Consider the following 27,515-nt stretch of genomic DNA (forward strand, 5'->3'; position numbering starts at 1 on the left):
TTCTTGTAAAAATTGACTAAATCCAATGCTTTCACCTGCGGCTTTGTGTAGCAAAAGTCCAGAAAGCAGTGCTCAATAAATATCAAAATCCTGTGGGCCTTTTTCGAGTAGGTAACGTGGAAAACCCAGAACAAAGCGAAAAGGCAGGCCAGTGACGCTCTCACAAACAATCGCTGCGCATCCATGTGTAGCGCCTCCCTTCAACCTCTTCTTTTGTAAAAGGAGCCTTAAGGAGGCCCCCCGCAAACTGAAAGCCCGAGTTGTTAGCATCCAGGCGCAGCCTCTTCAGCAGGCCCTTTTCACCATATACACCGTCGCCGATGTCTACCTGTGAAACAACAGAACAAGCACAGATTAATTTTCTACACTTTTGATCAAGGAAAGGTTAGCAAATAAGGTAAGGTTTGCAAAAACGGAAGTAGCTGCTTCTTGTTGATACGGTTTAAAGAACAAAGTACCCTTACGTATACCATACATGCGTTGTGCTGAGCTGTGCACTTTCACCTAAGACTAGAAAGTATTGAGAACTTCAATGCAAAAGAAAGACATTCATCTGCCTAGCTCTAAGCAAATGCGTTCCACCCCTTGGCACAGAATGAAATCTGGTGCTGTTCTAGCGATTAGCACACACTGAAAGCTTCAAGCCCGATTTAGTATCAGGCCAAGGGTCAAGATGTGCTCGATTATAGTCGGATACAACTTTAGAAAAACAGGGGCGTTTACTCCTCCGAGGCGGATGCACACGAGCATCCACTAATGGGTGCGCACTCTGGACTGACGTCATGCGCCGGACGGACGGTGGCCCGCCGTCGAAGATGGCCGCCCGGGCTTCGAACTGAGCCAAGTCGCGTCAGCTGTGCGTGTCAATGCCTCGTCACAGTGAATTCCCAAACTGTTTGTCATTGTCTATCATGCCGGAAATATTACTGCGAGCTTACAATGCGGCATCTGTGCTGCGTGCGTTTATTCTAAGCCGTGATCCGGCGAAGAAACATTGCAGCGAGCATCGCTGATGCTGCGCTACGCTTTGCCTGAAAACAGGATGCCTCGGCGACTGCTGCAAACACACATCCTGCCTGTTTGTTTCATGTCTTTTTTATTTCGCTCCTGAGTGAAGTTAGGACAAGAAAAGTTTGCCAAAGTCTGGTGCCTGCTGTCAGCGGCGGGTGAGTTCGTGTACCGTTTCGCTGCATTTTTTCGTCGGACGGGGTAAAGTGATGGAGCAAAACCATTCTGAGGAGAAATTAGAAAAGCGTGCGCGCATGAAACAAACCTACGAGCGTCTCAACAGAAAATATTTGACAAAGAAGCCTCCAATGCAAAGATTTGTCGCCGTCAACTTAGCGTGAGTGATCGTTGTCAACAGTGAGATAGCCGAGCGTCTAACGGCGGTGTTCGAGCGTGTATAGAGCGTGTATAGAGTGTGTATAGCACCGTCGATTGATTTCTTTCCACCAGTGCTCACCGCGCACGCAAGCTGTAGAATGCGTGCTGTGGCACAGTCACGCATAAGTTGTGTTGCCAGCGTTCCTGCTTCCATGCGTGTTTGCACTTACTCATATTTGTCCTTTCATTTTATATTAGCATTTGTTTTTGATAGTTTTCTTTCAGGAAAGTCCTTACACATTTTCATTAGCCAATCTCATTCAAAGCACTAACTCCTGTACACTGCAGGACTGGTCTCTTCCATCTCATTAAAACCTTTCTCACTGGTCTACCTCGTCTTCTCAATCTGCCTACTCGCTGCGTTTTCTGTCCTTGTTTCTTGTGTTGTTGCTGCAATGTGATTAACCAACTTGCTCAAAACAAATTTTGATCGCCTATCAAAACAAAGGTTTAGAGATACATTTTTTTAAAAGCGTCATGTGGGTTGCACAGTAACTTTGCCTCTTACCTCTGTTCATGTTTATGCGTCAGTGCATGTGGCAGCTAGCCAGAAGTGCACATGAAAGGCTGCATATTGTGAAACACCTTGCTATGCTGCTGCATTTTTCATGCATTCAGTCTTAGTAAACAAACGGTTTCGCTGCCTATCACATATGATGGCGAAAATTTTCAGCACGAATAACAATGTGCAGTGGGGTGTGATTTCTGTCTGACGCATTCGCCGTTGCAAAGACATTTTTCAATGAATGGAGCCCAGCAAAGTAGTGCACTGAGAGCTTTTGCAACTTTCACCATTTATTACTTCACAAATGACATTGTCTGAACCTGGCCGTTGATCGACATGCCGATGGCTTGTAAATTAAATAATTGCCTCAATAAAACACATTCAACTTCACTCAGCAATTTTTAGCACAATGCTAGCAGAGCTATTCAGGGTGAATAATTGTGCTTACATTGGCTTACATGTGCTTACATTACTTGCCCGGTCAGATAAACAAATACAACAATGGCTGCGGTATGACTGTGATTTGACGTGCAGACTGCTAATGGTGCCTTTCAAGCGTGCCCTTGACTGCTGCTATTAATAGCTACCCGCCTGGGTATATTGGGGCTAACTAAGCTAATGATGTTTGATAATAGTTCTCTTATTCACATTGCTTGCCTGGGCCAGGTAACCAAAATAAACAATGCCACCACATGAATTAGTGTTTGCATGCAAGCTGCCAACAGTGGCTGTAATTCTCACATTGATTGCTGCCATTTCACCAACAGTGGCGACGGCTTGACTGCGCTTTGATGTGCCGACTGCTAATGGTGCCTTTCAAGCGTGCCCTCGACTACTGCTATAGACGAGGCAACCTAAAGTTTGCCCGCGCGGCACCAGCGCCGAATGCTCCCCTAGCGGACCGATGGAAGTTTCGAGGGTCGTCGCTGCGCTGGCGCGCGCCCGTGTTCTGTACGGCGGGAGCGCTCGTGCGCGTGGTTTTTGCGATGCCGAGTGCGACCTCATCAGCCAGGAAAGGTGGCACGCAATACTGATGTGTTGTCGATTGCCACAGCAGCCTCGAAAACACGAAAGGTCCTACGCCGCCCGTGAAGTTCTACAGATTTCCTGGGAAGTGGTACGAGAAGGGCAGACGACAAGCATGGACAACTGCAGTGCGCGGCCGAGTCAAGTAAGTCTCATACTTTCGCATTCGCGTGTAATATCTTGAAAGCGGAATAGTCATATGCCTGTTTTTAGTGCTCGGCCGTTTGTTTAGTCGTGTCGCGTTGTTGAATTGTGGTGGCATCCGCCGTTTGTTAGCGGTAAATTCATGCGTGTTGCGCCGCTAAGCTCTACGACGCGTGCTCTATTCCCAGCCACGGTGGCCGCATTTCGATAGGGGCAAAATGCAAGAACACCCTTGTTACCGTGTGCTTTGATTTTTGTGCACGTTAAAGAACCCCCAGAGGTTAAAATTATTCCTGAGACTCCCCATTACAGCGGGCCTCATAATGATTTCGTGGTTTTGGCATGGTTTTGGCACTTAGAACCCCGAATTTATTTGATTGCACTGTGCCTTCCCTCGCGATTGGCATGGACGAGCTCAAGAGAATTATTTCCCTTTTCCAAACGCTGCAACTTAAATTACTAGTTGTGCAGGTAACGAAAGGGGCCGCGCGCTACTTTTGTGTGGTAGCAGACCGTATTTAATGCAAGCCGCGGTCGTCGCGTGCGTCGGGAAGCGGCAGATCGGAAAGCAGCCGCTCGAGACGTGCGCGTTATGTTTGTTGTTTGCCCATGCTTTCTAAGTATCTAAGTGTGCAAGTATCATAACTTGTAGTGGTACCACTCTTGTAGAATAATATATGCACACAATCACAGGAACGTTACCTTTGCAAACATATTATTGGGAGTAATTTAATCCCCACAACAAATAGGCACACACACTGTTTCATTTATATGCGATGCAGATGGAAGCGGCGCCAAACAGACCAATGGCAATCACAACAGTCTTCTCAGCAGTCAGCACCACTGGGACATGTGCTCTCGTACTGCAGTGACGCAGCTCTTGAGCAGCAGCAAGACACGTGTGAAACAGACTCCAGAACATGCCTTTGTGAAGTGACGGAACCGTCAAGAAGCAGCCCAATGGATCTGCAGTGATCGAGTAGTATGACAACAGAAGTTCCTGCTGCCAGTGTGACTTATGTTGTAATTGAAATAAAAGTGGCTAAATTTCTGAACATGGTGCGTACCTCTAACTCGACGTCGTCTACGATCTTGTCGGACACCTGTGACACGCACTTGGCTTTCACTCTCACATCACCGTCCACAATTTGTTCAACGCCGTACACGTTCGGAAGCAGACGCTCCCCTATCGTGAGGTTGCCGCCATGAAAAAAAGCTGTCAGCGTCGGCAACCGTCTTGAAACCGCACGGCAATCTTTGCATCGCTGTTGCGCAAGCAGGCGATCTGCCGCCGTCGAAAACGGAGCGCCGTGAGAACGAGCAGCGAAGAAAAGCGCGGACGGCACAATGTAAACGAAGCGGAGGAAGCCTCGACGCGACCGCGCTGCTTGGCGTTTCCACATTGGGGCGCTGTCAGGAGAGGCGCAGTAGCGCCGCCTGGCCATGGTTTTCTCGTCTATTAATAGCTACCCGACTGAGTATATTGGGCCTAACTAAGCTAATGATGTTTGATAATTGTTCTCTTATTCGCATTACTTGCCTAGGCCAGGTAACCAAAATAAACAATGCCACCACATGAATGTGTGTTTGCATGCAAGCTGCCAACAGTGGCTGTCATTCTCGCATTGATTGCTGCCGTTTCACCAACAGTGGTGACGGCTTGACTGGGCTTTGACGTGCAGACTGCTAAAGGTGCCTTTGAAGCGTGCCCTGATGACTGTTATTTCATCACAGGGCCCGTCATGCTCATAAGTGGCTGCCCAATAGAGTATTTTGGGCCTTCTGACATTGGCATTATTCATCTCAACGGGCTGGAAAAAACAGTAGGGGCAGCACAACTGCACACAAAGCACAATGTGCTTTGGCGTGCAGGCTGCTAAGAGTGGCTGTCAATTTCATTCACGTTGACTACTGCTTTTTCGTGTGAAGCTGGACAGTGGCTGCCCGAATGAGCATTTCGGGCCCCACATAGTTATTCAGAGTTAATAACTGCATTTGCATTCAGATTTTCCGGCATTTCGGCACGTTTCCATGCCAACGCTTATATTGAGCATGATCTGTGCAGGACGTTGCTTTTTCAGAATTGGGCTTCCATTAGAAGGAATATGTCATCAAATGAACCGCTTATTTATTTGAGAGGTCACGGGAGAATGCTTGGCTGCTGTGCTTGACACACAGTACACCGCTTCAGTGATGGGAGATCCATTGTTGCGCTTGCCGAGGTATGTGTGGCTGGCAGGAGATCTGGACCTCGCTTCACGCAGAGTCAGAAACGAGGAGAGTTTTCTCTGCGAATAATTCTTTATACAATGTTTACATGTTGTCGTCGTTATCAGGACAGAGACCAACAGAGCAGCTGCAAGCTGCTTAAATAACAACCCTCCGTCCAAAGATCCCCCAGACAGTCCCCAAGGACGAAACAAGGTCGCGAGAGAAAGGGTCCGGGCAGCCTCCAGGGTCCTAACGCCGCTCTCAGTGGCCGGCGCTTCCTTGAACCGCGCTGCGGCGTCAGGACGATTTGGCGGTCGGTCAGAATGGTGCGCCGGGCAAGTTTTATGGCCCGCATAGGACAAAGGGAACCAACTGCAAGGCACCGGGTCGAAACAAAGCCCTCCTTTGGAAACTGTCCCAAACACAGCGGGAGTCGTTTGTGGTGTGGGCGCCGCCGGACAAGGGGGGGGGGGGAGGGGCCGAATAGCAGTCCATGATCCGGTGGCTGCTTCCGTCGTGGACGCCGTGCACGTAGTCGTGTCCGAAGCAGGCAGGCACCATGCGGGGATGAATGCTGCCTCCACAGTCGACAAACCATAGCACTGGCCTTCCGTCAGGCAAATCCCAGGGCACAAACATAACACAATATACGCTTCGAGAACTCGTTAGTGAGATCTCGATCGTCGGTATCTCGTTGTGGTGAAAGAAATCGTGCACACGACCTCAGCGCACATGTGTCCTTGCGCCGGGTTGCGCTGCTTCTTCTTTTCTCCACATTTTGTGGGCGTTTTCGCGAGGGCGTCGATAGTTTGCCACCTGAAATATGCGAAGCTGTGACCTCCCTCCTCACCTTTAACACAGTGCTTTCGCTGACACATACGAGCATCTTGGGTTTGTAATGGTTGCGATAAATGCATTGTTTTATATAAGTACTGGTTCAGTAGCAACTGATTCATTTGAAGCTCGGAACAGGAGTAGTAAATGGGCCGTGTACATGTAAACAAGCACAAATGCCATGCAGAGTTGCTCTTTCTACTTTTGCCACTTGCAATGAAGCTAAAGAGCAGACGACGGGCAGCGTTGTGGAAGGCATGGGGTTATTTTTCTGTCGCGATCTGGCATGTGCTGTAGCACATGAGAGCTCTACTAAACCAGTCATCAAAGTCTTTATTTATACTGAGAATTGCGCGTTTCCTAAGCACGATTTTTTGAGCGGGATTATTTTAGTCGCGGAGGCAATCGGACGTCGCGCTTCATTAATCTGGGCGGGGCCTCCCCTGTTTTCTAAATTTGTATCCGACTATAGTGACGCACAAGTGCTCGAGAACTATTGAACAAGACGCACTTGTTTTCGATTTACTGACTGCACTTGGGTGTAAAGCTTTTGTCTGAGAAATGAATAAACCACATACACAAGCAGCATTTTCTTAGCACAGTTTTTAATAGGTACTGATACCTTCAATTTAGAAAGCCCTGTATATTGGGCCTCATCAAACTAATTTCATAAAAGGTTTGGCAAGGTAGAAGCATAGAATTTTAGAGTCATAAGAAGACAGGTGAAATGAGTTATTTATTGCAATTATTACTCAAATTTAAAATTTAGGTCCCTCATCCCAATGAGAAATTGATGCAAGCAGTTTGTACATGCCACATAAGCATTTAGATATCAAAAATACGGATTAAAGAAAACCGTTTCTTGAAGGTTCATTATTGCAAGCAGTCATGGCCTCGAGGAGAAATAACTTCTTTTCCTGTCGGCAGAAATGAGGCTCGAGTATTTTATTGACACATATATATGCCCATGCATATATGTTATCTCTGCTGTAAAGCTTTTTTTCATGTGTATGCAAGGCCTGTGTGTAACATCTCATTGTGCACAAAATCAAATCCATAAGAACCCGACAAGAAGCTAAACCAACAAGAGAGCAATCCCAGTAACAAACCGTATCAAAAATTTTACTGACATGAATTCTGACCTTTGAAACATAACATGTGTATATGAATACTATCTACATTAGAGCAATGGGCAACTTTAAGCAATGGCTACGCCAACATCAGAACGATGTGGATGAGAAAAGAGTGGCATCAAATGCTTGGAGTGGAGCATGCAGCAATGACTAAACACAATAGTGACTGGATAGTGTCTAGCATAATCGGCCAGGAAAGAAATTGGAAGCCATGCCTGTACCCGGATTCCCTGGAGATGCAATCAACAGGACACACGTTTATCTGAAACCAAGGAACCCATGCCCATCTTATGCTAAAACTTACATAATTAAATATGCACTTCCACTTTTTTTAGTCTTATTGTGAACAAGGCTTCCATATGGAAGCCAAAATGTATTGCTTTTATTGTTGTATTTGGTTGGTCTATGTCTGTCTTTGTCATGTTTCATACCGACCACACAGGCTTCTCTGAAACTCTTGATGATACAACTTTTGTGCGAAAGCATTGCTTAAGGCACTTTTGCGTAAACCATGTCTTTAGGTGGTACAACGCATTTTTCTAGACACTCTAGAGCACCTTATTCAAGGCACGAAATCTGAATTCATGGTTCTTAAAAAGGCATTTTGGCTAGATTAATATAGTCTATATGGAGTATATAAGGCATAATTACTCAAGCGCCCAATTATATTTAACTCAGAGGAGGCTACTTTAGGTAAATTCATTAAACTGAGGGCACTCCACCAAAACATAAAATTCGTGATCAGCCACTAGAAATCCTGAAAATGGCAATACAGTAAAATGATTGCATATAACACAAATGTATCCTACAACTCGAAAGGCAGCGCCAGTTTTGTACGCACCTTTGAGAAAGCACACAGATCACGTGCTTTATTGTCGTGCTGTCCAGCTTCCAGCAGTGCAGCAGGTTCCTGCTCGATGTAGGGATGCCTCCAGAATCCGCATAGCCTTCAAAAGTAAGAAATGTTTAATTTATTGTGCTGTGAACCTGGGAATTTGTGATTTACCAGTGTCATGTGGAATTGCAAAGAGTCTCACACAGCCAGCTGCATGAATTGGCGCCTGGTTGCACAAATGTCTCTTTGTTATATCTAAGGAGGTTACACTGATATTTTGTAACAAGTGAAGTTTCAGGAAGGAACGAAATCAGCAACAGCAGGCTACCAGGACAATCGAAAACAAAACTCATATATGCAGTAAAACGTGGCGCATTGGATTAAACAAAAATATTGAGCACATGAAAAGGATTCTGAAAGCTAGATCGCAATTTTGTAGCGATGCTATTCCTTTTCGTTAGTGGTCTGACCGCCGCCCCGGCCCGTGCTACGTACTGGAACAGCCGGTCGTTTGCGGTGGGCGACAAGAGTGGTATAGAATCGAGGGGTAAGTATCGCTACAAAATCGCAGTCCTTACTTTATTACGCACTCCCGTATAACCTACGATTGCAAGAGCTGGCATCTCGTTCGTAAGAATTGGTTGGTCTATGTCTTTCTTAAAGGCCGGTGTCTGAAATGTCTCGATTAAAAATAAACTTCGTTACTGTAATATCGGCGTATGTCGGTTTTGCAACATAGAAGACAAATACGCGAAGACACTCAATAACATAAACAATACACAGGTTCTCGCGACGTGGTCCTCCAAACCAAACTGTATACATACAAAAATCTTCATACAAGCTTCTATCCGCTTAAGCGTCAAACATAGGAATCGTGTGCCAACGCGCGAAGCCCATGATACATCGACGGATACATTACACATGTACTGTACTTGCGGGAATGCATATATAACGAATAACTTCTTGCCAGAAAACTACCGAACGAACAGCAACTTTCAGTGTTTTCATAATTGTGTGCCCATTCAGGCATAGCAATCAAGGCGGGTAGCGTATATTTTACAGCAGAATGCAAGTACGCTGTAATATCAGAGGAAGCCTTCGTGAAATTGCTTGCTAAATGTGCACAGCAAGACGGCCAACCTACGATCAGAAAGCGCTTTGCTCTAGCTAGTACACAACGTTCATTACGTAAATCATAAGTTCAAGAATGCGCGCAAGGGCCAAACTTGCTTACCTTTCAAAAAGACTTGGCCAACGCTCCTTCGTCTCAAAGGTACCGAGGCACCGACGTCTTTCTGGCGCAAGCACTGTAGAACTTCCGATGAACTCCAGCTCCACAAAAGCACAACCTTCAACAGCCTTCCATACACTACGATTCGAAGCTCCAGTACCAGACTTTTCACGGGAGCGTGGGCAGAACAAAGGCAGCTCTCGGACGGGCGCTGTAGTAAGACACTCACTGTCGACACTGGTAGATCGCACGAAACACACGGCGAACTAACGGCGTTACACGAGTCCGGAGGGTTTGCGATGGTTACTGCACACGACAAGGAGCACATTTTGTCTAGGCACTTCTAAAATATATCTCAAATACCGCCTTACTGCAGTGTGCATTTCTGACAGCCAACGTGGTATGTCGACCAAACAAATACTGCAGTGGCGCCACTCTGCGGTTTTTAGAAAAATGTGTCGTAAATGAGAAAATTACGTGTTTTTTTCCTAACAACAATCGGTAGGGACACTTTAACAAATTCCTTGGGTCCAAAAGTGTTAACTTTGTATAAATATGCACTTTTTTATACGCAGTTTAAGAAAATGTACTGTATATATAAAAAAAACGAAGCGGATGTCGCCTTCAAGACTCGCAACCGCTTCAGTCGCATGCAGTTTGCAAAAGCACGGCCTTCGAAATCAGACTTTGTCGCTCAAACGAAACTGTAGCTGGGAGGAGGGCAGGCATTTAGGCCCCAATTGTTGGGTTTACAGTGCCTAGGTAGGCTTCCTTATTTATAAAGAATATACAGGGACTAACGCCCAACCATGAGCGAGCTTTAGGCAGAGGACACACGGTACGATTCGGCGTCCGATCCAACGTGCGTGTATCCGAACGGTCGAGCGGCGCGTAAGCTCCGCCCAGATCCAGCCCTCCTCCCCCTCCCCCCCCCCCAGCTTGAGTTCAGATTCACGTCGAGAAACGCCATATAAAAACTCTGCACAACACTGCTTCGCTTTACGTGAACACTGTCAATAAAATTATGCCCCTGCAAGTGACAGAACACTTCACGACGGCGCGTTGTCCACTGACGGCTCCGGTAACAGCCAGCGATACGGCCGGCAGGCATAGCTAGGCGGACGCTGCGGCCGACGGCGCTTGTTTCAGCCCGAGCTCGATGAAGAGGGCTTATTTTTGCCAAAACAATTAACGCTGTGCACTTAGGTAGCCCGTAATCAAATACAATTGGTTTACTCGACGCAGTCGTTGCGAAGGGCAAACGTGCAAGCGAAGCGAGCAGCCTCGCTCGGACGGTCGGTGCATAGAGATCGGTGTGTGCTGTTTGTCCGCGGAAAGGCCCTCGCGTCGCGGCTCCCGATTTCGACGGTAGCTTAGTGCTAGTGTACTAGGCGCTGTTTTGCATCATAAGCACATGTTCGAGATAACTTTATTGAACTGGTAACTATTTCGTGTAGGCAACAAACTGCAGCAGGCAAGGGGAAAAAAAAAAAAAAAGACGGCGAGAAACCGGCCTGCCAGCGCCGCCTCCGTGGAGGGAACGTCAGAGAACGTCACATCAGCTGCGGCCAAACGACGGTGCGGAGTGTGCGGTTGTCGGACACATCGGACGATGAAAATTTGCCCGGTTTGTCGCACGCCGGACGTCCGATCCGGCGCTTCGGCACGGCAAAACACCTCGATTCCGGCTGCCGTTCAGGCGCGTCGGACGCCGGATCGGACACCGAATCGGACCGTGTGTCTCCCGCTTTAGTTGGCGAACACGAGCCCATCAGCGCGCCGTCCGTGCACCTCCGTCTGCTTGCAATGGTGGATGGCCTACGGGCTTCTTTGACGCCTACTGAGCACAAATTCATGATCACCGCTCATATACACGCTTCCTACAGCGCTAGCTGTGGTGTTTACGAGATTATGTGCCCTCACCTTGAATTGGCGAGACCGCTCGACATGATCGCATCTATTTCTAGTGCGTGAGGCTTTCCGTTGACTGTCACTACAACTAACCAACGTTTTGTTTATTTTGTGCTACAGTGGGTCGTGACGATTCCGTTCACAGCTTCAAAGTGGACAAGAAACAGTCGTTTTCTCGCTCGTAGAAGCATGAAAAAGTGGGCTTGTGCTTGGCAATGAACTTTGACCGACACGCTTGCTTCCGGCCGGAGCAGCAGACGCGACAACTCGCCGTTTGTAGGCTGCCGGCCGATGGCGGTATCCCTCGCGAACGGCAAGATATTTACCTGCCGTAGAGAGGATCGGTCCAGGAACAATTCTTGAGGCGATTTTTGTCGCTGAATGCGAGCATGGCCACGCCGGTTCGCCGTGCAGAGCGGAATCGGAACATTATTTTTCGATGAGTTCGCACTGACGCAATGCAGTCGATCGGCTCGTCGGTCGTGCAACGGGCGGCGCGCCGGCAGGAAGCCGCGTCCACTTGAGACACCTCTTACGCGACGTATGTAGTATACATACGTTCCAAGTTTCCAACGTTCTGCCGTTCCGCTGGTGGATGCACCGCCACGGCATCGATCTTTACCATTCCTGCCGCGGCCGTGCCTGTCGACGAGCGTAGGCTTAACTGGATTGGGCGGAGCTTGCAACCTTGGGGAGTAAAGTGGTAGTATTTAATCATGTGTTCTTCAGCTTGGTTCCAGATCACGTGGTTTTAAACTCTCAATAGATGGTTTTTGGTCACGTGATCTAAAACTCTGTACGTCGTAAAGCCGGCTCATGACATCCTTTTACTACGTTTCTCAGAGGTGGTAGTAAAACGATGTAATGTAACGCATTTTACTGCCGCATGCCAGAGTAATTTTCTGGTGCAAGGTAGTCTTCAAAGCTCATGAGCCGCAAAAACCCCAATGTCGGCTAACTTTTGTTTACAGTGGATAGTACGTGCTGCATGCAAGAGTTTCATACAACTCAGCTGAGGGCTTTCAAATCCGTCCAGTTCGTTGACGGCAGCACAATCGTCGTCATTGTATTTCCGAACAAGGTGTCCTCGCGAAGAGCCGCAGCACTACCCAATTCGCTCCGGTTTCCGCGAATGAGGGTAATGCGATTGACTAGCCGTTGCGATCCGTTTGTACGGGACCTTGAATTGAAATTGATTCTGGGCTTTTATGGCCCAAAACCACGATTTGATTATGAGGCACGCCGTAGTTTGAGGCTCCGGGTTAATTTGGACCACCAGGAGATCTTTAACGTGCCACGAATATGGGACACGTGCGTTCTTGCATTTCGGCCCCACCGAAATGTGGCTGCCGCCATCGGGATGTGATCCCGTGACGTAGTGCTCAGAAGCGCTACACCACAGCCGCTACGCCACCGGTGCAGGTTGGTATACAGTGCTTTATTCGCTCCACCATTCTCCTGATTTATCCATGCTTAGGCTCCTGGTTAGTTATCAATTATGTTCCAGGGCAAACCTTCCTTGCTGCTCAGGAAAACAGGTGCGTCTTATGATGTGTTAGCATTCTTAGGGTACTTCACGCACTTTTATGGGGGCCAAGTATCTAGCTACCTGTGTTTGTTTATACGTGTTTTCCACCCGCCTGGATCATTAGATAGTTCGTGGCCCAAAGGGTAGCGCACGGGACCGTTGTACTGATGGAAGAGGGTTCGAAACTAACCGTGGGGACTTCAGTCAGTTAGTACCTGGCAATGTGTGCATACGTACTGCGCTTCAACGAACTCATTTCACGCCATGGGTCACAGTAGATGGAGGTATCACTGTTCAATGAACACTGATGCCTACGATGTCTACGATACCTACGAGTGATACGATGTCTTCAGTGAACCTCTTTAAAGCCAACTTAGGTTACTGGGTATGTTCCAGGAGATGTTTGCCGATGTTCAAAGAACCGCTTTGACAACTTGTGTAAATAGGTATGTTACACTAGGAAATGTGCCACCCTTCAATGACGAAAAAATACTCCTGAAATTTCTCAAATGATAGTTGAATTGAACCGTAGTCAGAAGGGTTCTTGGATGGGAGCAAACCGACGGTTAAGCTGGCTGCGCCACAAGTTCATTGGGTATGTGCCACTTTTAAGTGAATCTGTCGCCTATATGGGTCACTCAGTACGGGCCGCCTAGTGTGCGCCAAGCGAGGTAACAATTCCCAGCCTTCGTAGGCACCGGTGGGCCACGCTTCTGATCTCGGAGGGCACAAGCGGACCTCTCGGCAGTGTCACTAGATGGCGCCACGTGTCCAAAAAAAATAAGTGCGAGGGAAGATCCCGGTTGCCGCATCGCGTGCCTCTAAGCGTTCACACGCGCCGGCGTGCCATAATTTTCCAAGGCCACGCGAGGGTATCACAGCGGCGACTCTACATGGTGCCGAGTGTTCTCAGGGAGGCGTGAAAGATGAGTGGCGCTCCAGTATGCCCCCAGTACATAATGACTTTCGACGCGGGGAATGGGTTGAGTCGCTGTATTTATTCAATGGTAAAGGCATTACCGTCGACAGGCATCGCGAAGTAGATACCGCCGAATTTTTTTCCTGATCGCTCTTTCTGGAAGGCTCAAACAAATGACGTCACGCAACCGGATACGAGTGTCAAAAGAAGCGCAATGCTAACGCCCCCTCTTATATAGGATGCGCAGGTGCGCCAACCCCTGCACTTTTGCAACAAGGCTAGATGAAGAAAGGGCAAGACGCCAACGGCAATTTCGGGTTGCTCCTCAGGCGTAGCGGCGCGCACCCAAGCGTATGAGACAGAATGCTATTTCCTACTCCAAACCCTTTCATCTAGAATAAGCGAACTTTTGGCACTTCTGGGTTACTCTTTTATTAAGCGTTTTGCAACCACTACGTATACTCTATACGGCTGATTCATAAAAACACAAACTCAAGAGCTACCTCTCCACCGCGCACAACAATAAAACCTATCAGTTAGGTCGATCATGCTACTTAATCATTCCTTAATTTGTTAGCGCGCCTCCCATTAGTTCCGTGATGGCAATACTTCAAAGAAAAAAGTGGTATCTTAGTGAGCCATGAAATTAATTACGCATTTGCAAGTCAAGCGTTAGAACACAACATGCAAACGGCCGTGACCACATGGCACAATAAGGCACGTAACCATTATATTTTTATACGCTCCGCGCACCTCCCATAATTGCAAGGTTGGTCAAAGCGAATATTTTAGTGACATTTCTTTGGTGCCAACCTGTGTGATGCTAATGGCTCATCAAGTACAGCAAGGACTTTCTTCTGGGGTATAGCAGGGTATAACAAAATATTTAATGTGGGTTCAAACTATTGCTCGCGCAATTGGGAACGTAATATAGGACAGTTTACACTCATATGTTGTACGACTCTACTTTTAGGGCTCTGACTTCCACCACTGGTTCACACATCGCGCGCGCGTTTGTTGCTCTTATCGCACAACACGGCCGACCAATGCTGCCCTAGTAAAAAAGTAGGTCAAGGAGCCACGGGAGTATTTGTTTTGATGTGCACTGCGTCAACCTAAAAACGACACGAAAGTGCAAGTTCAGAACACCGCGCAGAGGGGCAATACTTCGTTCTTCCCCATTTCATTTTTGAAAATTTCCTTTTTCTTGGATAGCGGGGTAGGAAGGGGAGGGGGTTCGTGTAGCATCGCTTCACATTGTGAAGAAATGTGGACGTAATTTATACCAGGATGATTAGCGGCAATATTGAAAGTTGTTGATGACATGCTTTAGTATCGATTAGTTTGACACAGTGCTTTAAAAAATAAGCATGCATGATATATCAGACGTCGGATAAAACACGCGTCTACTGAAAATCTCGCGAAGCAACATGGTCGCGGTAAGCACCTGCCTGGAACCTCCATTGTAGTACATGGGATGCTGCACTCCACTCTCGACTTCACTATTCAAAGTGCGCAGCTTTTGTGTTATTCCAAGCTCCACTAAAGGCCATAAACATGGTGGTATTATACAGGACTGAGCCACACAACACAGTGAAAGTGATGATCTCGTTCCATCTGCATCTTGGACTTATTACTCCAGCTTTCTTCTAAACATGGCTAGACCCACTTACCTTCACCTTTCAGTGGTACAGCTAGGGGTCCAAGGCGGAAATTTGGCGCCACGACAACGATGCCGCCCAGACTTGCGAGCAGCGAGCCGTCGTACCAGTCGGCGCCTCCCTGAAAGAAACCCTTGCTGAATAGCACCACCAGCACAGGGGCAGAAGGGGCACACGAGCTGCTCGTGTAGTCGCAGGGTTGGACGGGGCTCCACACGTTGACGTAAAGGCAGTCCTCGCTGTACCGTGTCTTGGACGCTGGTCCGTATACGAGCTCCGCAGACTTCGGCCACGTAACGTTTAGCCAATTTCCGACAGGCTGCATACACCTGTGTGCAGAACGATCCTGTGCTAACTATACAGCATTGTGTTTATGGTAACGCCTGCTAAAACTGCACTGCGAAAAATTTGGCGGGGTGTCCAGAAAGGCCGCCCTGAACTGAAAGTTTCATAAAGTGCAGCATGCATACCCAACCTTTCTGCTGATAACAGAAATAAGGACAAATGGCAGAATTAGGCTAGCACTTAGGTTAAGCCTAAATGTTATGTTATGTCTTTGGACGTCCTCAAATCGATGAACAAGCGGACGCAGTATTCGGAGGTAAAACGCTAATGACAATGAGAAAAAAATAAAGCGTCAAAGGAATGACCAAGTAAAGTTTGTTTTGAAAGAAACAAATCTGTATACCGTAAATGATAAAGTGCGTGATGTAAGTAGAAATTCCAGTGCTATATTGAAATAATTGATTCGTTCACCAAATCTAACGTCGAAAACCCATTGCACGGGCTCTTATACATGCGTGGGGGAAGGTCACGGATTAACGTTAACCTCCAGAAGCTCATTAACGTGCACTGAAAGCACCTTACACGATCCTTCTTGCATTCTGGCCCAATAGGTATTCGGACGTCGTGGCCGGGAGCAAGCAGTGTCCGGGATTACGTGTAAGAGCAGCTGGAACTGAATTCTCCAACTGCTGTAGACATTTTTCTCTTATCTGCACTGTACATTTTCCCAAATGATGACGGTACCTCTCATCATTCAAATGAACATGGAAGTACTAACTGCTCAGGCTAGCCTCTACTTTTAATCACGAGAGCCCTGTTCAAATTTACCTCGTCGTATACACTGAAACTATGCTTGCAGACGCTGTTTGTAAAAATGACCATGCCGCCATTAGCGGCGCAAGCTGCCTTACACAAAAAGTGAGCTTTTCTTTCATGAAATATGGTTATTAAGCATGCAGAATATAGCCATACATTCGTAGCCATATGCACAGAATATGTGACACCTCCCTATGCACTTAGGCAGGGTCTCATGCGCAACTTTCTGTGTGAGAAATATGGGTGAGTTGCGGAGTGGGAGGCAATGAAACATGGCTTCAAGTAAAAGATAAAGGCCAAAAAAGGAATGCACTCTAAGAGCTTCGCACTGTTTACACGGCGTACTCTATGGTCGCAAATGTACAACAGATGAAGAGGAGTAGGTTAAAATATTGATGCTCAATAAAGAAATCGTCAATGAGATTATATAATTTAGGCCGATTAAGCTTCATAAACTTTCATGACACAAGAACTCCTCTGCATCTTTTCTCTATATAAATGAGAAGTATACAGTATGGCGCCGAATATACGTGCGCACGAAATGAAAACACACTATTCAGTAGACATACTAGCAGTGATGCAGGCATTATGTAGTACTCTAGGATCAGCGGAGGCATACGCTAGTACTTCAACAATGTATCTACACGCACTTCACAGCTGCCAGAATTTTGAAAAATGTATTAAAATTAGGGTATCTTACATGTCTAAACTACGATCTCATTATGAGATACGTCGAGCTGGGGCACTCCGGAATAATATTGACAACCTGTTTTTTTTTTAACTTGCACAGGTGCGTGGCACATGGGCTTTTCTGCATTGCAAAGTGCGGCTACCGTGGCTAGGATTTGATGCCATGACTTCGTGAATTACAGCGCAATGCCATTGCAACTAAGCCACCACAGCACGTTGTTGCCATATTTATTCAATACAGTAGTGGAAACCAAACTGGCCAGAAGGCTGCAAGACAAGAACCAAATGTCTATATATTATTCATTGATTGTCTAAAATAGGTATCAAATTTTGCAAATTCGTATGGGTTGTGTGCAACGAATAAACGTGAATGTACAGGCAACCTGTGCTTTGCAGGAGACATCGCAATGGTATGCATATTTGATAAAGAGATGAAGAGACTGATAATCCTTAAATGCCTACCCGGGGAAGTCAGCGTGTAATTTGAAGATGACTACGCCGAAATCTAGAGTTGAGATCCATATCTATCGCACGAAGAAATGTTTTGTCATTTCATATACGCCCAGACCTCACAGGTATGTCTGTATAAGAAACTTTGGAGCAAGAAGCATGAGTCGGAGCTTATTTGGCTTGTATTGGAAGTTACGAATGTCAGCTTCCTGAAGTTGAAAAAAAAATGGCTCGTAATGAATTCTTTTGACGGCAGGAATTGGCCATATGACAAAAATAAAATGAAATGGTACGAAATAAACACACACAAAACTATATACAGAAGAAAAAGGGGAAGTATTATGAGATCACAACCAAGCAGACATAAAAGAGGGAAGGTCTTTGTACCTAATGTACTGTAGAGTGTACTTACACCGGCGAGGAAAAAATGCAGTAGGTAAGGACATCTAATTCGTAGGCCAGACAACCGGTTGTCTATAAGAGCACTTTCCAGAGGAATCTAACTGTGGTCGATGGAGGCTAATGCCTATAGTCGCACAGCTAAGAAATTTACAGATGTAAGAGGTGGTCGGCTGACTCAGCCGCCTTATTGTAGACTGCTAGGGCGGACCTCTTATTTGCTGATACTCCTAACCGCTGATGCTAAATCCTAAACTTGCTGATTGCGTTATCGATAGTCTTCATGATAGGAAATTGTATATTTTGTCACCTTTTGCACAGACCTCCTTCCCTAATGGTACCAGACTCATCATTCATAAAATTAAAACTGATATTTAAGTATTCTATAACTCATTCATCTTGAAGTGCGGTCCCTAAAAAGCACGAAAGGTAAGCATCACGTTTGTCCTCTACTACGGCCTTCATTTTTTAATGCCTTGTACAAGCTGGAGTTCAAATTAATCTTTACTGTGCACTTCAGCGCTCGATGAGCCTGCGGCCAGTGCAACTTGTTTTCTATCTGTAGAGCTCTTTTAAACGTCATAATATGGTCCACTTATATATTTACCTTATTAGCGCAGTCCTCTAACAGTAGCATTTATAAACTGATATGCAACACTTGCGGTGCCCACCGGATGTTTGGGTGCTGCTTAACGACAGTGTTGGGCTGCAGCAGGTCCAATGGAGAGGCGCGTTGAAATCGGGCGGGCTTGAAAGCGTACGGGAGGCCCAGGTAGTGGTACACGCTCTTCCCCAGCACCCAGTGCTGCTGGCCGCTGACGAGTCCCACCTCAGTGCGCAAGCGCACGGTGGTGCTCGATCTCAATGCGCTGGCCATGAAGTACGCGAACAGCGTCAGGAAAAGGGCGAAAAGGCAGGCGTACACCAGGCGGCACAGTTTCTCGGTACGCTCGCTGTGTGTAGGAATCGAAGCAATCATTGAACAATGACAACACGTGCATTGAACAATGACATTTAACAAATGTCATTGTTCAATGAAAATTGAACAATGACATCACGTGCATACATTATAGCTCATAAGTGGTAGTCGGTAAGACGGGCGAAATCGAGCGGGACAGTTATCCTTAAAAGCTATGCTTGCAAGTGTTAATACAAAAGTGCTAAATTAAAGGACACTCAAACCTTAGCGAAAATAGGCCTTCATGCGCTAAGGGGCAGAGTCTTGCTTCAGGCTTCCGGCCAGGAAGAAAGGAAGCTAGGCGAACACTTACATTACACCACACCTTCTCAGCACTTATGCCCATGAAATTGTGGGCGAACTCAGAGGACTCATACATTTTAATCGGTGAGGAGAGAAAGGCCATCCGTAGTGCGCCCGCATCACTTTTGAGCATAGTTTCAAATAGGCAGGTCTTCATAGGTAGACGACTTCTTAGAGCGCTCAAGTTTCTCGTTATCTAAATAGTATCGGTATTTCTAGGACCACTGCTCTTACCTTTGACGCTTTGTAGTAAGGATTTCGCGACTGACGTCACTAATGAGCGAGGAAACCCAGACGTCTTAACACCTTCCTTACCGCTAGAAATATCGTTACCGAAGGATGAAAGATGAGAGAGGACGAAGAAGATCGGAGACGTTGGCTGCAGCGTGTTGTTGGTAGTCAGCCATCTTAACTACTCTGACTCAGCCTGTATATATATTATAAATATAGTATACTTCCCCGTAACGTATTGCTGGAGGTGTGGGGTACCACGACTAGAAACGGAGCTCCGCAGTGGACGTCGCATCACTGCCCGTACCATGAATGACCGTGAGCATGCGGGATCAGCGTCGTAGCCGCCTCCAACGTCACCGTCGCCAGATTTCATCGTTGTCACCTTCGGTTGTGGTTGTGCAACCCAAGGATCCTGGAACTTTCTGCGGGACCGATGGCACTGACTTCGAAGAGGGGGTGGCTATGTACGAGCGGGTGAGTGGAATCAACAGGTGGGACCCAACGCTAATGCTAGCTAACCTGTTGTTCTACCTAAGGGGCACGACTAAGGTGTGGTACGAAAACGACGAAGAGGAGTTAACCAGCCGGGACCAATGCAAACAGAAGTTGAGAGAGTTGTCTGGCAAACCAGCCGGCCGTAAAATTTCCGCAATGCAGAAATTGGCCTCCCGTGCATAATCCCCCACGAAGTCCTATGTGTCGTACATACAGGCCATGCTGGTACTGTCGTAAAGCCGATCACGACATGACAGAAGCTGGGAAGGTCAGGAAATGCTTACGGCCATTGCTGAGGACTCCTTTAGTCTGCTCATGTAAAAAATCTGCTCTAGAGTTGATGCTGTCATCAAAGAGTGCCGGCAATTCGAGCAGGCCAAAAAGCCGACGTGTCTTGCACCCATTCACCAGACTTGCCAATACTGCTGCAACGCCGACGTGTGAAGATCAACCCGCACAGCAGCATGCATCGCCACCAGAGGGCATGGTGCGAATCGTTCTAAGTGAACTTGATCCGATGGCGCCCGCACCTTTCTGTTCGCGTAGCCCTGATGCTACCACATTTTCCATTCCTCTCGTACAAGCCATCGTTCACCTGGAACTCGAAAAAGTTTGTTTACATTGTGTATGTGCTGTCGCCCATCCCAGAGCTAACGAAAGCCCTTCTACTATTTTCGCTCCACCCCGACGCTTCTCTCCGCGTTATCACAACCCGACTGAGTGAAGAACTGTGGACGACCAGCTGATCTGTTTCACCTGTCACCACATTGGTCATGTCAACCGATATTTTTGTAACTCGTGGCCCTCAACACCTCGCACGCCAACCAACCTGAGCAGTTTTGATGCACATTCCCACAATGTTTCGCCCACCGCCGAGTCTAACATCGCCGACAACTCTGCTAGGAACACATGGTACAGTCGCTCGTCTTCGCCGCGTGGACACTAGTCTCGTTCATCACAAACACGTCGTCCATCTTCCCGTTCACCGCAGCCACGTCGCCTTTCGTCCCCTGACGCGTTTGACCGTACCCATTCGTAAAACTAAGAAATTGCCCCCTACCGCAGCAAACCCTCTGTCTGTGCCCACAAGAAGTGCGATAGACATTAAAATAGACGGCGTACTGTCCAAGCACTCATCAACGCTGGAGCCCACGTATCTGTGATAAGTGGTTAGCCTACGTAGATGTTTAAAGAAGGTCATCACCCCAGCTGCTGCCCGATTGCTTCGTGTGGCGGACAGTGCCGTGTTGGTTGTTCTTGGAATGTGCACTGCGTGTTTAATTATAGCCGGCCGCCCTACTTCTCTTCTCTTTGCTGTGATCGATAAGTGCCCTCACGATGTTATCCTGGGATATGACTTTTTATCCACTGATTCTCCCTTGATCGACTGCGCGGCCGGCGTTGTTCAGTTGGAACTGCCTCAACTCAGCGATGCTCCAAGCACCGCCCCATCGCACTTGGGTGAAGCTTCATGATGTGCGTCTGTCACCCGAGGCAGTTACTTACGTCACTTTGACCGCCCAGCCACAGGTTCCTGACGAAATATGTGCTTCGACCCATGATCGACGCACTTTTGCACCGGAACGTTGCTGTACCGCATACGTTCGTCACAGTTACTAATAACGACGTCTTTCTACGCTTCTGAATTTCAGTCTGTGCCCTCTAGTGATTCTGGCCCGCATGTTCTTGGCCACTATTTCTAGTGGTTCCGAATTAGACATTGAGAGTCTGAATACCGAGAGTGGCTTACCAGCGCTCATTGCAGCTCACAGCTCTGGTTCCTTAAGGGATGACTTCGCGAAAATTATTGCACCTGACCTCACCTCTGCACAGGCCACAGACATATGTCACCTGCTTGAATCTTAAAGTGACATCATTGATTTCATCGATAGGCCTTTACTCTAAGCATCTGTTGTTCACCAGAGTAAAACATTGGAGACACGAATCCTATACGTCGGCGTCCCTATCGGATATCGCATGCTGAACGTCATCTAATCAGAATTAGACTAAATGCTCCGCAAAGGTGTCATCGAGCCATCAGCTAGCCCTTGGGCTTCGTCTGACGTCCTTGTGAAAAATAATGATGGTAGCTTGCGTTTTTGCATCGATTATCACCACTTCAGCAAGGTGACGCGAAATGACGTCTAGCTACTCCTACTCATCGATGATGCCTTGAACTCCTTGCATGGAACTAAATACTTCTCGTCTATCGATCTTCGATGTGGCTTATGGCAGATGTCAGTTGACGAAATCGACCGCGAGATGACGGTCATCATCACGCCGGATGACTTATATCAGTTCAGAGTCATGCCCTTTGGCCTGTGAAATGCTCCTGAGACATTTTAACGTATGATGGACTCTCCTCTGCGAGGCTACAAATGGACCACCTGTTTTTGTTACCTTGACGATGTCATTGCTTTGTTCTCAGGTTTGGCAGCCACCTTACCCGACTCGCTGCAATTTTTGCGGTCTTCCGAAGAGCCGGCCTTCAACTGAACTCCACGAAGTGTCAATTCGGGCTTCGTCAGATTACCATGTTCGGACACCTCGTTGACGCATCCGGTATCCAATCAGATCCGGAAAAAAATGGCTGTGGCTTAGGTAAGGTTAAGCCCAGGATGCGAAGCATACTAGCCTTTATTTTAGTTGTTGAACCACTGTTTAGCCTGGTGAACTGCTGTTGCTTGGCTATATTTGGTTCGGCTAGACGAAGAAACAACTCATGCATTACTGCTTCGCCTTCAAGAGTGGAACGCGACAGCGTTCCCGTCGACCCGCCAAGGGGTGTAAGACAATGGGCTACAGGGCAGCGACTACGCGCCCCGCATTGGACGCGGTGAGCGTCGAGCAAAGCAGCGTTCGGCGCGGCAACGAAATGTGCGCCTGAGCAAGAGACGCACGCCTTAGAAACAGCTCGTTTCTAAGGCAACACCGCATTCACTAGAGGCGCTTTTGTACCGCTTTGAAGCATCGTACTCGTGGCTCAGTGGTAGCGTCTCCGTCCCACACTCCGGAGACCCTGGTTCGATTCCCACCCAGCCCGTCTTGCAAGAGTTGAGCCAAAGCCACTTCTCCTCTGTCATGACGTCATGGTGTCACGTGGTTTCAAGGCGACACCGCCGCGCCTGAGGAGCTGGGTTGAGCTCTCGTAATATGCTTCGCATAAAAGTTCGCGACGTACGAAGTTTGCCTGCGCCACATTCTGTTTCTGAGGTGCGCTGCTTCGTCGGCCTGTATTCTCGCTCGCCGCTTTATCAAAAACTTCGCCAACGTTGCTCGGCCTTTGACAGATCTTCTCAAGACGAACACGCCATTCTCATGGGGCCCAGAGCAGGCTCACGCGTTCGCCGCTCTCATCGGGTTTCTGACCACCCTCCCATACTTGCCCACATTGTTCCATGTGCATCGACCGAAGTCCACACTGACGTAAGCGGCCATGGTATCGGCGCTGTTCTCGCCCAACAACAGAATGGTACCGAGTGCGTGATATCTGACGCCAGCCGCCTGCTGTCACCTACCGAGCGAAATTACTCCATCACCGAGCGGGAGTGCTTGTTTTTAGTTTGGGCTGTGGCGAAGTTCCAGACGTATTTGTACGGCTACACATTTTCGGCTGTCACAGACCATTACGCTTTATGCTGGCTGCCTTCCCTTCGGGACCCGACTGGACGGCTTGGTCGCTAGGCTTTGCGGCTCCAGGAATTTTCATTTAGTGTCCATTAGAAGACAGGGCACCTCCGCAAGGACGCTGACTGCCTCTCGCGTCACCCCGTGGATCCTACCGATCCTGTTGCGCAGGATCCGGTGACCTGCGTGATGGCTTTGACTGACATAACCGACATGCGCGCTGAACAACACGACGCCTCCTTACAGTCCATCATCGCCCGAGCGCAATCTGGCCGCACCGACGGCACGTGCCGCATATTCGTGCTGCATGACGACATTCTCTACTGCCGCAATATCAACCCTGAAGGCCCTTAGTTGCTCCTTGTCCTTCCTCGTCATCTACCATCCGTCGTTCTCGAACAACTTCGCGATGCAGGGACGACAGGACACCTTGGAGTTCTGCGTACATACGATCGCGTATGACGCCGGTTCCCGTCGCCGGGTCTGTACCGCTCTTTGCGTCGTTGTGTCGCAACTTGCGAATTCCGTCAGCGCCGAAAGAAACCGCCCCCGGCATCTGTCCGATGACTCCTTCGAACTGAAGTTCCCTCTGAACCATTCTTTCGTGTAGGCCTTGACCTGCTTGGCCCTTTTCTGACGACGACCAGAGGGAATAAATGGATCACCGTCGCTACTGATTACGCGACACGCTACGCGATAAAAAAGGCGTCGCCGACTAGTTGCTTAACAGACGTCGCTGATTTTCTCCTCCACGGCGTCATTCTCCACCATGGTGCACCTCGACAGTTACTTACAGACCACTTATCTTTCCGCCTTGCTCTTTGCACATTCAAGCATGAACCAATTAGCCCAAGCGAGAGTTTTACCCGATTTTCAAATTATGCGTGCATTGTGTAGAAAAAATTGTCTACGCGTCCACGTTGTTTCGACCTCTTGCGCATGTCCATTTAGCGGGAAACGTTTATTTCACTCCGACTATATGTGCGTAAGGCAGACGCGACGCAACGAGCTTCAATCTCTTATTTCCCATCACGGCCGCTGAAACTACAACCCTTAGGCGACGAGCATGCGATAAGAAATATCGTGCTAAAATGAACAGCACAAGGGCATCGACCAGGAAACGGAATGTAAAGAACATATTGAGCACCTTCAAAGCTGATAACCAAAGGCGTTTATGTTCTCATCAGTTCTGCGGCTATTTGTTAAACAGCGCTTCCAGAACATCGTACTAATTTCATGGTAGTTGGACCAAATATTTATTCGACAAACAACAAATCAGTTATCTTGTTCAAAAGATATATACTTTTTACAGGCTATTCTGCACATAATTTGGCATGGAGGTAAATATTAGGGCAGGAATGAAACTTATAGAGCATAGCAAATATATGCCTATCTTTTTTTATAATACTGTGGAACCTTATTATTGAGCAAACGAAATTATTTCTATAGAAACGCAAAGAAGCACATAGAAATGAGAGGCGAGCATATTTGCGATAAGAAAAATGAAATGATTCAAAGCTTCAACGACGCTAGTGAAACTTGTACTTCTTTGTCTTTATCGGGCGACCATTTCTCACCACCTAACAAATGTTATCGCACAACTGAAGACTTCTGAAGACGACGAAGTGATTCTCTAGTTGAACGCTGGCACTGGCTCCGTCTTCGATGACCGATTTGACAGTGTCTTTTGACTCAAATCGCAGTTTCGTTGTTACCAGTGTATTTGTGAAGGCGCTAGGAATCGCCCGATACCCAACTTTCAACGTAAGGCAAGTTTTTCGCCGTTTTCTGGAACTTGTTCGCCGTCGTCGGTGCGGTGGTGTGCTAAGCCTAGGCTTGCTTCGTGGCCGCCGGGATTGGGCCTGACCCCGGCGTGGAACCATACGACATGGCGTCCGAGATGGAGACGGCCACGTCTCCGACGACATCGAGCCCTGGCTCCGGCCAGATGTCCGTCGAGGTGCAAGGGCAAGAGATTTCTCCTGAGGAGTTCCACACTGGGATCGGCTGGTGGCAAGTGGGCCAGCGCATAACAGCCCCGGCGAGCGAGGGCTCCGCCGCTCGCCAGTCGAGGCCTAAAACAAGAGACCACGTCAACAGAAAAGTGATCGCAACGACAACAAGGGCAGCGAGAATGCCAGACGTGCTGCCGAGAGAGGACACCAAAGTGATCGTGAGGCCGCGGGGAGGCCTAAACATCGCAAGAACGCAGACTGGGATCGTTGCCTCGGCCATCATGGCTGCGGCGAGGGTTTCGAGAGAAGACGGTGCGGCGGATACCTTCTGCCCCAACCTACACCAGAATATCATGGTGGTGAGTACCCCCGATAAGGGGCGTGCTTTGACCTATGCCAAGATTCAGGCCATCCGAATCGGGGACAAGATACACGAGGTAGGCGCGTACCAAACCACACCATATGGCACGGTCAAGGGGATCATTCGAGGCATTCCCATTGAAGATACGCCGGCGGATATTGACCGGAACGTTGTTAACTCAAGAAATCCATTAGCAAGAGGGGCGCAAAGAATTGGCAATACGACTACCGTAATTGTAGCTTTTGAAGGCCAAAAGGTTCCAAATTATGTATGTTATGGCCCTGTGTTAACAAGGTGCAGTCTGTACCGCAAGCATTTCGATGTCTGCAAACAGTGCGGCAAAATAGGCCACAGAAGAGACGTTTGTCCTAACCCCCATATGAAAGTGTGCTTCGATTGTGGGGCCAATAACCCTGTCGATGGCCACGAGTGTACGCCTAAATGCAAACTATGTGGGGGACAACACCCAACGGCCGATAGAGAATGCAAGAACAAATACAAAACTCCCTACGTAGTAACGAAAAGGCAGTGGGAGCGCAAGATGGCGGAAGAGCGCGTACAGCAACAACTAGCATCCGGAGAGTTTCCACCGTTGATGACGTCAGCAGGAGTGAGCGGCACAGCTGGTCGCCACGAGTCACGCTCGCGCCGGAACAACAGCGAAAGTCAAAACCGAAGCATGAGCCGCCACCGCCGATCCCAATCCAAAGACAGAGTAGCCTGGGCAGACGTAGTAAAGTCGGGGGTAGCCAAGAAAGAGCAGCAGCAACAGCAGCAGCAGCAGCGACAGCAGCAGCAGTCACCGCCATTTCGAGGTGGTGGAGGGAAATTTAAAGACGAAAGTGAGGCAATGAAGGCGCTAAGAGAAGCAAACGAGGCGTTGCGGAAGAAGAACACTGAACTAGAGGCGACAGTCAATAAGCTCAGCAAGGAAATGGCAGAGATCAAGAGAATGATGACGGTCCAGCTACAACAGCAGCACGCACAGCCTTTATCGCCACAACCACAGCAGATGGCAATGACCGAGGATGAACCCGAAGTAGCGGTGAACCCGAGGACAGAGAACGCGGCCTCGGCGGGTCCGGCACCCAAGAGAAGAGCAATTGAAAATCTTAAAGAGCGGAGACTCAGCGATAGGGTAGACAACCTTGAAGATAGGCTCACCCACTTTGAAGAGTATATTCGCACGACATTCACCAAGACAATTACCGACCGTTTCATAGCAATTGAACAGACGTGCCAGCAATTAACGACGACAGTACAGAATTTGGCAACGCAAATGGCTAACTTTCAGCAAACATGGATAGGACATCAACCACCGCAACCACAACAGCAGTGAAAGGCCTCCTGGTCTGGCATTGGAATTGCAACGGTTTTGCTGGGAAAAAGGCTGCACTTCAGCAACACTTAGAACAAGTATCAAGAAAGCCAGATATTATCATGTTGCAAGAGACCCTCATTGAGGAAGTAAAGCTCTCAGGTTACCGGTCCCACGCCAGCCCACCAAGCTTCCGGACCGCGGCCGGCAGTAGCGGCAGGGGAGTTTGCACCTTGGTGAGGAAAGGCATCACGTACGTCGAGCACGAGATATTGAGCAAAAGCCCAATCGAGCACACCA

At 48.1% G+C, this 27,515-nt stretch overlaps 1 protein-coding gene across 1 annotated transcript in view; it reads right to left on the reverse strand.

Annotated features, from left to right (window-relative positions):
• Nucleotides 1-27,515, reverse strand: part of LOC135896076 (acetylcholinesterase-like) — a 98,025-nt gene that overhangs the window by 23,785 nt on the left and 46,725 nt on the right. The window contains exons 8-9 of the mRNA XM_065424409.1: nucleotides 18,636-18,917; nucleotides 15,337-15,653 (exon numbers count right to left, since the gene is read on the reverse strand). Coding sequence (XP_065280481.1) covers nucleotides 15,337-15,653; nucleotides 18,636-18,917 — 599 coding nt within the window. The remainder of the gene's footprint in view (nucleotides 1-15,336; nucleotides 15,654-18,635; nucleotides 18,918-27,515) is intronic.

Source organism: Dermacentor albipictus, chromosome 2 (genome assembly GCF_038994185.2).
Source record: "Dermacentor albipictus isolate Rhodes 1998 colony chromosome 2, USDA_Dalb.pri_finalv2, whole genome shotgun sequence".
Taxonomy (NCBI): domain Eukaryota; kingdom Metazoa; phylum Arthropoda; class Arachnida; order Ixodida; family Ixodidae; genus Dermacentor; species Dermacentor albipictus.